At 44.4% G+C, this 11,594-nt stretch overlaps 1 protein-coding gene across 1 annotated transcript; it reads right to left on the bottom strand.

Moving 5' to 3' along the window:
• Positions 1-2,085: 2,085 nt before the first annotated feature.
• PRR35 (proline rich 35) lies at positions 2,086-8,569 on the bottom strand. The gene is made up of 2 exons (XM_086939616.1): positions 6,922-8,569; positions 2,086-3,219 (listed from the first exon to the last, which is right to left on the bottom strand). The coding sequence occupies exons 1-2, from the start codon at positions 8,556-8,558 to the stop codon at positions 2,307-2,309; spliced, it is 2,550 nt and encodes an 849-aa protein (XP_086795742.1). The 5' UTR covers positions 8,559-8,569; the 3' UTR covers positions 2,086-2,306.
• Positions 8,570-11,594: the final 3,025 nt, after the last annotated feature.

Here is an 11,594-nt window from a genome sequence, read left to right on the forward strand (position 1 = left end):
TGCAAACTTAGGAGTCACCGCCAAGGTGATGTGATGTTATATGTGAAAGGTTTTTTAACTGGGTTCTCTCCCAAATTGGTAACTACTGCTGGGCCGATATGGTCAGGGTGGTGTAGTTCTACGAAGACGCATGGAGTAGGATTCTGGTATTTGTATGGTTTTTACATGATTTTGAGATATAACCCAGTTTCAAGGGCATTGCTGTAGATCTCTCTAAATGTGGTCACCACACGGATTAACGTGACCTGATGAGCAAAGATCCTCTTTGAGAGAATCCCACAAAATAAGCCCAACTGGTGGAAGACACGCTTGACACTCCATTAAACTGGGAGATGGATGTCAGATCAAAATAAAAGGTTAACCCTAGGAGATGCACATTCTTTTGGGGTTGTGGGCAAGGCCATGGATGATGGCCTGTTTCTTGAAAGGCTTGAGTATGCAACATCTCTGTCTAGGAAGCATTGAGGCAATATTTGTCTATATTTGAGTCCTCCCGACAGATCCCTTCTTGCTCGTGGTCTTCTAAACCTTCCAAGAGTTTTAGCTGTAGCTGGGTCTCATCAGTATTTATGCAGAATCCTTTGTGAGATGATTCAATAATCCCTGACAGTGGGATCAAGTAAAATACACTTGATTAGAGAAAAGAGCCTTTGGGTTCTGGCTAAGGTTAGGGTGACTTAGAGAGAATGCAGCTGAGTTCACTTGAAAAGGTTTGGTTCTGCAACGATGTGACTCAGGAGAGGGATATGCCTACTACACTGGCGTAAGCGCGTAGATGACTGAGGAACACTAAATGCTAAACAACATCAAGGGTGTAAATGCGTCCGGTAGCAAAAGATCACACTCTTGGACTTATTATTTGATGCAAGTAATTATTTCCTAGTGTTGATTAAAGGTGACTCCATCCCACAATGTTGGTGACAACGTCGCTGAAAATGACTGAAATGCAGTGGAACCCCCGCGGGGAAGCAACCTAGTCACGATTGCCTCAGTGACCTTTGCCACACTTTAGGCTCATAGTATTATGAATCTGGACAACATTTCTACATCCAACCCCAATATTTAAAATAGGGCTGTGATGATGGTATGTTTGAGTGTTCGTAGTGCAGATCATATGAATTCTAATCTACTATGCCCAATTACTCTACCCCCTTCAACAGTGTAGATTGTACCTAGCCCACAACCTTATCTTTCCTCTTACAATCTTACAAGGTGATTGCTCCACTATTGTTTCCCAATATTGTTTCTTATTCTCTTGATTGAACCCACCACTGCTGCTACCATGTGGTTCTATGCCTTGTGGAGTCGAATTTCCTAAAGCTGCTTCTAAGGTTCCTTTTCACCGATCTTACTGTGTTACCTCTAGTTCGACACACACTCATTCATTTAAATATGATGACTTCTTTGGCCTTCTTGAAGTAATGTAATGTATGTGTCTTGTAAAGTCTGCGCATTCACTCACTGATGACTCCGTCACTATCTCATTTGGTCACCTGCTCATTCGCCCACTCAGAGAACTGCTTTTATGTGGGTAAGGATGGGGTATAGACGCTGTCCACAAAAGGAGGTGAAACTATTTCGCGGTAGGTGGCTACATTATGACTGGCAATGGATCCTGCAAAAACATCAGAGCATTCCTTACTCCAGTTTCAAAAGTACCACCAGACAGAATATTTTCTGCCCTCTGTAAAGGGAGGAAAACCTCATACCACCCCTCTCTCTTTATAACAAAGAGCACTTCAGGTGCAGGCATCTTGGAACATCTTGCTTCCTTCCCTCTGCATCTTCCAGGCGTGCATGATAGGACGCCGACTCCAAGATTCTGGTCTGACGGTGACCAGGACGTTACAAAAAGTGCTAGACAAGAGATGAGCTTTAGTGAAATGATGACTGTCAAACATCTCCATTCTCATGGAGACGCACAAGTCCATCAGTTGAATTGTCTCCCGACCTCTGAGAAGGCTTGGGAAATTTGCCTTCTCAATTCGTGCATTAGCTCCAATGGATGATGTGCCCTTGATGATGCTGGCGATGATATTGGTGGGGGCTCAGCAGCTCAGGCAGTTTCAAATTAGACCAAGTATCTTGTGCATTCACCAGGATGGGGCATGATACGGGCACATAGAGGAGGCGGGGAGTCTACTGTGAGGGTCAGAGTGAGTTGCACATGGTTTGTGAGTGGATGAGTGCATTTGACTTCTAAACACCACATAGAGCATCACACCCTTCTTTTTACTTGGAATGAATCCTCAAGAGCGGCGTTGCCAAGACAATTCTAAAGTTCAGATGAATCTGGAAGTAGTGCATTAGTCTGTAGTTAAGGGACTGTGGAGGCAGATGATTTCTGTCGCAACCGAGACACCAGTGCAAGACCCCGGATGCTGATTTGCCCTGACAGCTAGTGTCCCCTCTTCGTGAGCCAGGAGCTGCGGTGGGCCCTGGGCAGGTTGGCTGCATCTCCCGTCTGTGGTAAGAAGGACGCTGGAGTCGGCCTCGCACTTAGTGGTGCGGTTGTAGTATGGCTCCATAACGTGCTGCAGCTCTGGGGGCAGGACTTCTGTCTTGACGGCAGCTCCTGATTGCATTTCAGAGGTGGAACGCAGGCTTTCAGACCGACTCATTCTGATCATCATCTCAATAGCTTGACTATCTTCATCGGTTGGAGAGAAGAAAGTTGCATCTTCCTCATCGCTGTCTTCAATAGGTGATTCTGGTCTATGATTAATGGTGTGCTCTCTGCACTGGTAATTCATACTGCCTCCAAGAGGTTCCCTGAAGGCCTCTTTTCTAGTGTGTTTACTTTTCTCCTGCACATCTGATGACTTCTTCACTGAGAGGTCTAGTGGCCCCTCATGAGGCTTGGAGGACTTCTCTAGTGCCTGGTGAACATGCTGAAGCTCTCGCCGGATCTTGACTAGCTGTTCTCTTAGCTCTTTCTGCCTGGGGTTGTCCTTCTTGGCCAAGTCGGAGAGTTTTTTCTCCACCTCTTGATACTCTCCCAGGGTCTTTGATAGGTCTCCGATCAGTTGAGTGGCAGCCTCCATGTCTCCGGTAGTTTCTGGAGCATCCTGCAGGCGTTTTCTCTTGCAGTCTGGTTGACCAGAAGTTTCGATTCTGGACGGCAAGGCCTCAGGGACAGGAATCTTTGCATGAGATGGTGTGTACTCTGGTGGCCAGTGGCGGTCCATGGTGGTTGGCAGCTGACGGGCAGCATGCAAACTGTAGGCAGAAAAGAGAAATAAAATCACCTGATGTCAAATGAAAATGAACATTCTCTAAGGGTAGAAAACATGCCTCGAAACCAAAAAATGGACCACAAATTCAAATTTATATAGGCAGCAACACAAGTTTCCAACAAATTAAGGTCACACTAAACTTATGTTGGTGATGGAGTTATGGCCAGTGTGTACATTGGGCCCAGAGTAATGACTAGAAATATGATTTAGAGGTAGGTTGAGCATTCTAATCACGAAACCTAGTACCCTTAAAGAGTTTTGACAAAGGCCTAATGCTACAATGCGTGTGGTTAAGTATCATATATCCCAGATTATGGCCCAAGCCTGCATCAGATGACAGTCACGTGGAAGAGAGGCTACAGGAAAGAGCCTGCATCTTCCCAGACGTATGTGGCTAGAGATGCGGGTGGTGCCCATGCCACTATATTTCAATAAAATGCCCAAGGGTAAATAGAGGGGACGCCATTAGCCTAGGCAACTGCAGATAGCTAGAGAACAGGAAGTGCTGTCCTAACTTGCTAAACGCTGTCCTAATCTGTAAAACGACATACCAGTGGAATGACCATCATAAGTGAAGGATCACATTTAAGGGCTGATAAAGCACATAAAAATGGACGCCAAAGTGAAAAAAATATTCACTTTATGTATAAAACGCACGTCTGACAAAAAAAGTAAATCTGACAAAACGTTTAATGAATGAGAGAACTGCTGAAGGGTAAAACTATTCCTCATGCTTTGCAAATCAAGCACTACTTAGAAGGTGTAATGCTACACTAAACAGCCAATAGAATGAGGCGGGAGGGAAATACCGCTCTGGGCGGAGCACACGCCCACAGTCTGACACTTTAATCAATTGGTCACTGCAGACGGCCCTGTAATTCATAGAGCCTTCCATGGAAAAGATCCTTTCCTACCTAGCATTTAAACTCACGATCTCAGGCAGTCTCAGACGTCACAAAACTGTTCTCCCTAAAGGTCCCTCTCTGGTGTAGCCGCTGCACCCTGGAACTCAGTCTTTAACCCCTGACCTTACAACACTGACCCTGCTCTCAATCTTCTTGAGCGGGGGGCGGGGGGCGGGGGGCGGGGGGTATCAACAGATGACGAGAGAAAAGTAATTATTTATTTAATTTTCCCTTGTGGTCGTCTGTCGAATCCTCCCCTACCAGGCCCTACCGCCCCTCCGCTCTTACCTGCACGGGGCGCTGCTACCCCATAATGACCAGTCTATGTGCCCAATATGAATGATAAATAAATAAATAAAAAAGGGAACATTAATTGCACTATGTGACTCGCCAAACACAACAAAAAGTTTAATGATCCCATGATTTAATGTTTCAAAGAAACATTTCAAAGCGTCAATTTAGTTGAACAGGGACTTCGCCCGGACGCAAAGATGAAGAAATTAGTCCTACCTGGCCATGCCGAGCTCATCGATTTGAAGGATACGGTCAACCGCTTTTTCAAAATAATTTTGAAATATGCAATTTCACTGCATTTATTGTCCACATAAATAACCAATTTGGACAATTCAGATAGGCACTTGTTCGCATGAGAGGGAAGGGTACACCATTCCCCTAGTGTGGCACGGGAAACATCCTTTACTCCGCATGCGTTACAAAGCATGTCATTTCCCTGCATTTTTTACCCCACAAAAACTTTTACAACGCAGGGCTTTACACCGCAAACCATTACAGTGCATTCCCCATTACCACGTCCCGGTGGAGTTAGAATAGTAAATTGCATTGTAATGGACAATGCTTTGTAATGGATTGCGTTGTAAAGGCCTGCGTTGTAAAAGTTTTTGTGCAGCAAAAAACGCAGGGTAATGGCACACATTGTAAATGTGTGCGGAGCAACGTGTCCTATTGGTTTGGCACTGCTATCCACCTACATTTTTTGTAAATTTAAATAAATATAACAAAGGTTTCTAGCGTGAGCTTTTGGACATTGTTTAGTGCTTTTGATGAAGCCAGGATGTGTTGGTTACATACCAGGACGAGGTGTCAAGCCTGATACATTACAGAATTTCCTGTTTTCCACATAAGATAAATTTACAAACAATGCATCTAAATGAACAGCCTTTACATAGGTAGGTGCCAGTTGTCCAGGACCCTAGATCAGGGTTCTCCAAAGTTTGTCCTGGAGGACCGCATCATGCCAGATTTTTTAATATAACTACATTTATCTAAATGGGGATATGCTAAAAATATGGCATGGATTCGGCCCTCCAGGGCCGACTTTAGAGAACCCTGCCCTAGATGGACATTTCTGTATAAAGATAACGATAGACTGAGGTCCTCTGAGCATACTACTCTTGTCATTGAAGACAATTTACGGTGGGTGCTTCAAAAAGGCATAGATGATTATTTTTTCGTACACAGTTCTCACAAAACTTGTGTGGAGTAGGTGGCGGTTGGGAGGGTTGAGGTAGATTCAAGAGAACATCTGAGAGATTAAAAATACTTTACTTTGACTGAGAAATTGCACAAAATTTGCACTAGAGTAATTTTTGTTTATAATCTCATTTTGATGCATTGAAAATATCCTAAGAATTTCATATCCCTCAATAGCCTTCTTTGGGTACCCATCATTTGAAAATGGACACACGTGTCCAAAGCCACATGCCAGGCAAGCTCAGTTAGTAGCAGTGGAAGCTCACTCACGACAATGTGCCTCAGGTCTCTGGACATGGTGGACTGTACAGGATACAGGATATTTCAAAGCCTACTGTTGTTAAATGTTGGTCCCCGTTGTGACACTGATAATGGAAGTGGCGATGTATGTCACACTATCGCAGTTGAAAAATCAACCTGCAAAAATATTGTATGCACAATATTGATTACCACTATTTCAAAAGGGTTAGTATACACGGGGAGGTATGGAGTTAATATTCTTAACTCCACATCTACTTATCTTGCGTCATTTTAATATTGTGACTGCTATATAGTTTACCACCACATTGTGAACCCACAGTGTTGTGCCTCTTAGAGTTAAATTGTGATATGCTGTTGTGGCCTTAATTTACATTTTTTTCTAACAATGTTTATCATTTAATTTAGAAATGCTTCCACTGGGAAACAACCTTTACAACCCAGACATTACATCGCACTATCTTTACATAGCAGTCATTACATCACAACATCCTTTACATCGCATGTCATTACAACGCAGCCATTACATTGCATGTCACTACAACGCACGTCATTACAATGCATTTCACTGCAATGCAGGCATTACATCGCAAGTCATTACAATGCATACCATTACAACGCATAGTACTCTTACACTATCCAACACTTATTCTACTGTTGCACTCACTGGAGTTAGAATAGTATTTTGTACCTCTATACTATCCAACACTTACCTTAAATGCAATGTAATGGTATGCTTTGTAAAGGTATATTGTGATGTAATGGAATGCGTTCTAAAGGTAGTTTCTGAAAATGCGATGTAATGGCATGCTATGTAAAAGAATGCGTTGTAAAGGATGTTGCGATGTAAAAACTGCATTGTAAAGGCATGCATTGTAAATATATGCGTTGTAACATCATACATTCGCTTCCACAAGTTAACACATTTTTCAAACATATGGTCATATATCAGTTAGTAGTTGCGTAATATCACCCTCTAAAAAACTTATCCTCACATTATTCCACAAAGAGCTGCACAGTGCTAGTCCTACCTGGTTTGGTAGTTGAATTTGCTGTTCCTTAAGTTTTCAGTTGCTATGATATCTTTCAAGAAGTCGGTCCCACTCCCACACGAGGACTTCCTTTTCAAGGAGCCGTTTGATGCACCCGCCATTTCCAGACAAGCGGCCATTGTCACGTCAGACTTCCGGATTCTGTTTGGGAGGCTGGTTCCATCTCTGAAACCGAGCATGGTGTTCCTGTAAACCACAGACGCTGCCTTTTGATGAAGACTGTTCAAAGTTTGTTTTGCCTTGCTGCCATCGCTTGACCATTTCCCCTCTTCCTCTTGAACCAGGGAAACCTTGTGGCAGATGTCTGGAGGAAGAGGCCTTTCCCTCAGACTGGCAGCCCCTGGCATGTTGTTGACTATGGGGATCTTGCGCATGCCATCCTTTCGGGCCTCTCCAAGCAGTTTGATGTGCGAAGGAGTAGCAGCAGGTGAACCTGTTGGCTGTTGGACCTCTGCCTTGCCCGCAGCCATTTTGCCTTCACAGGAGCCAAAGGAATGTTCGAAGAGCAAGGGATAGTAGAACCGAGGCAAGAAGTTGGACCGGTCCTGGTTCTGGATGGGTTGAAAGTGGGTGGAGTGTGGGGGCATCAGCTGGGTGGTGGAAGCCAGGAATGGCAACTGGGTCAGGTGTGGGTGTGAAGTCAAACTGTTTGTCATTGTAGGGGCAAGGTAGGAAAAGAGATTGGGACTGAGCGGATAATTGATGCCCAGTAATGAGAGATTCAGGCCCTGTTGCTCGTGGTAGTCGCTGTATGCAGGAGGTGGGTAGCACGGCATGCTTTTGGCTTCGGTGCTTTGAGGGGGAACCTCCTGTGCAGCCCTTTTTGACCCATTGCTTAGCAGCTTCCACTGCTCCATGAGGGCGTCCTCAGTCACATGGCAATTTGTTGGCATCTTGTAATCTTTGGACTTGATTTCTGGTTCGACTGCAACTGATTCTTTGCCATTATTGTCTTTGTTCTTCAGCGAATAGACATCAGTGATCATAAAGTCTGGCTCAACCTCTTTGCAAGGTTTATTTTTCTTGTTCTTGAGTCCAAGGAGCACAGTGCCCACGTCATGGTCCACAGGGGTGCCTTGACTTCCCACATCTTGCCCATCCTCTTTCTTTTGTCTCTGGTCCATTTCCTTTGACATTATAGCGGCCTCCTCTTCCTCCTCCTCTTCCTCCTCCTCATCCTCTTCAAACAGGTGCTGGTCATCCCTTGACCCATCAGCGGTCATTGTCTCTCCTTTGCTACCTTCCTCCAGGCCTCCATTAGGAGCTGGCTTGGCTGGATGAGCATCAGAGTTGGAGTTGTCCGACTCATCGGATTGATGACTGCGGTGCCGCAGAGCTTCAGTGGCATGCAGGAGGTGGAGCTCTGGGTGGAGTAGGTTCCCCTTCTTGTATGGCCAGTCAGACTCAATGAGCAGAGAGAGGGAGTTCTTGCACAGACTGTACTTCATGTGGTTGTAGAGGTGTGACTTCTCCATGCAGGTGAAGGGGCACTGGAAGCATTTGTAGTTGTATGGCTTCCCCCATGGCCGAGGGATATAGTGGGGTTTCTTCGGCTTCCGCTCCTTGTGTTTGTAGACCGAAGTCAGCTTGCAGCCACCTTCATCCTCACGTGACATAGTCAAGTTTCTCGCCGATAACTTCTCACCCTCTGGGAATTCAAGCAGGGCGTTTTGCAGTGAGAGGCAAAGCACCACCTTGGTGATGTTTAGTCTGCAGTGGGGGAGGAAACAAGCAGAGAGAAGTCACAACCCATTTTTGAATTTGAACTTATAATAATTAAAAACAGAACAGAAAGTAGCTCTCCAACAAAAAGTTGCAACCATGTGAACAATGTTAATTACAATATTGCCTTCATCAGGAATTTGAGTACAGATTCCATGATTCTCCTGCAAGTGCAGCAGAATCATCCTTCTTGGCACAAGCGTACACTTGCACATCAGCGACACCTTGTGTACAGTTAGAGTAAGACACCCCCTAAGGTCTCAGAGTGAGGCTGCAATATACACTCAACCACACAGGGTCACTGTGGTGCAAAACCCCGATACGGTAGCAGCAACATCCCATAGTTATTTAAAGAAAAACACTTGTGGACATTCAAAAGAACTAGGCGACTGTCTGTTGTATGAGTCATAGATCACTCTAGAGCAGGGGTCTTTAGGCTGGGAGTGGACTCCACCCCCCAGGGGGGGGGGGGGGGGGGGGGGGTTAATGATCCTTAGGGGTGTGGTTAAAAGAAGTATAATCCTGAAGCAATGATTTGTTTTCAACTGAAAATCAGTAGTAAGCCACTCTGTAATGGGCCATTACTAACATCCTTTGTCATTTATATCTGGCTGGGTGTATATGTCAAAAGGGAAGGGACTCCTAATCACCCCCGCACATACTTTTCAGATAATCACACTGTGGATACCATTACACGTTAGTAAGGCCTCGCTAACCAGAATAGTGTGTTTGGCAATCATGTATTTGATTGCATTTTTAAAAGGTTTAACATAACTATAATGTTGAAATAAATCTAGACATATTTAAACATTGCAAACTTGATAGAATAATCGGGAAAACTTCTGGAGGGGGATGCAAATATTTTTTTTAAATACCGGGGAGGCGGGGCAATAAAAGGGTTGTAGAGCACTGCTCTAATGACTCTATTTTCTTGAGAAGGGTGGCAATCCAGAGAGATGTCAATGGTGATACCTACAGGAACCAGTACAGACATGCCCAAAAAGAAAGTCGACATAAAAGTTGGCTTGTTCTTGGCGACTCTGCCAACGGTTCATAGAGAATTCTATTTAAGAATGTTTTGAGGCTCATGTGGGGTCTTCACTTTGCAGAGAACCCCAAAAAATCTAAAGGAATATTGATGCAAAAATAATGATTCCAAGCATTATCATTCAAATCTTTCTCTCAAGTGAGTCCTCTTTGAGACTTGCTAGTCAGTGTCAAATTCAAGTTTACTTTCCTACTATATCAAAATGCAATGTGTTGTATGGTTATTTCTATATTCTCTTTCTTCCCCTGCTCTCTGTGTGGAATGTTGTACATGTCATAGAATGTTGGATGGGTGTACAGATTCAGTTGGTGACTGAAGGCTGAGCTGCCAGGAGGACAGCTCCTGGTGGGGCATATTTACAAGGATACTTACTGGCCTACTTTACATCCTGGCATCTACATCTTATCTCTGTAACCTTGTATCTCAATAAATACCTACTTGAAACCTACCACCTCTGGACCTTCCATCATTGTAACACAATGCATAAATGTACCTGGACGTGAATGAAACATTTTCCCAAAAAATTAAGCTCAGCATATTCAGGGCCAATGAGGGCCAAATAATGTAATAATATTACCATCGAACAATCCACTCATAAAAATATGAATTATAAATTGATGCTTCCTAGGGTCTTTTAAAAAACTGATGTAGCGAGGAGACAATAAATACCTTAAAAAATGAAAGAAAGCCCCTCCCATGGTGGTACATTGGTACCAGCAGGACCTCCTTACACCTCCTATCCCTCTTATGCAAGTAGCAGTGCATTGTCTCCTGCTGCATTATGCCTTCCACATCACGTTTCGAAGTGTCTGGAGGAGGTGCTAAACCTTCGAAGTTGGAAAGAATTTGTGAGTAGTTTTCCTAGTACATATGATAGATACCATTTTAACAAATTCTTACTATGAGGGTTTTCATTGGAAATCTTTTTTGGGGGCTGACAAAAGCTCAATTTGACCCCAAAATATGATAGGTGGAGCAGAATAACTACACCTTGCTATTTGTGGATATTGGTTAATTCAAATTCCCAAGCGTTTTTTGATCCTCCTCATAATTGCACACTGCCAGAGGCACGTTTCGCCTGGCCTAAGCATACCCAAGCAACTGACTTCATGATGCACATGGGTACTCAATGCACTCCCTCAGCCACTGCTGCAGCGGCCCGTGCTGCTGTGTTGGAGTCCCAGAGATGGTCTGCCAACCTATGACATTGTGCATGGGTGAATTAGGCGATCAGCCTGCGCTCTTGCACTGAAACGTTATGAAATCTAACAGGCAGCGAGTCCCCTCTGCTTCAGATCACTGGACCGCTAACCAGGCCTTGACCTGGACTGTTGCGCCGACAAATCCCATAGAGTTGCATTATTGATGAATCCACTCTCTTTTGGCAGACCTCAAGGTAGTGTGAAATAGCTCCAGGCCAACAAGGCCTGTTGTCCTTGACTTGTATGCGACAGGAAAATCCAAGAGGATTAAAAAAAATATATATTTTTTAATTTACCGAGTTTTGTTTAGCGCAAACTTGACCCTAAGGTATCGGGTATCAGAGCGCTTTACATAACACCAGTTTCGTTACATGAGGACATTCATTTTTGTAAGGCACGGGGAGATTAAGTGATTTGCCCAGAATCACAGGATGTTCAGCGTCGTTGCCAAGACTCGAAGCGGGTTCCCCAGATTAGAGGTTGACCGCCCTAGCTGTTAATCCAACTCCTCTCCCCATTGGGATGCGGGATATTTTCTGATATGGTGAATGTCTGGGTATGCAGGAACCAAATATCTCCACAGTGCTACAGAGGCTTGAGTCTTGGTGGTGGTTCCACTCATAGGCAAGGACTGGGATGAGCAAGAGCATTAGCTGGCCAATAAAAGAAGTTTGCACACG

The sequence above is a fragment of the Lissotriton vulgaris genome, chromosome 10, assembly GCF_964263255.1.
Source record: "Lissotriton vulgaris chromosome 10, aLisVul1.2, whole genome shotgun sequence".
In the NCBI taxonomy this organism is placed as follows: Eukaryota; Metazoa; Chordata; class Amphibia; order Caudata; family Salamandridae; genus Lissotriton; species Lissotriton vulgaris.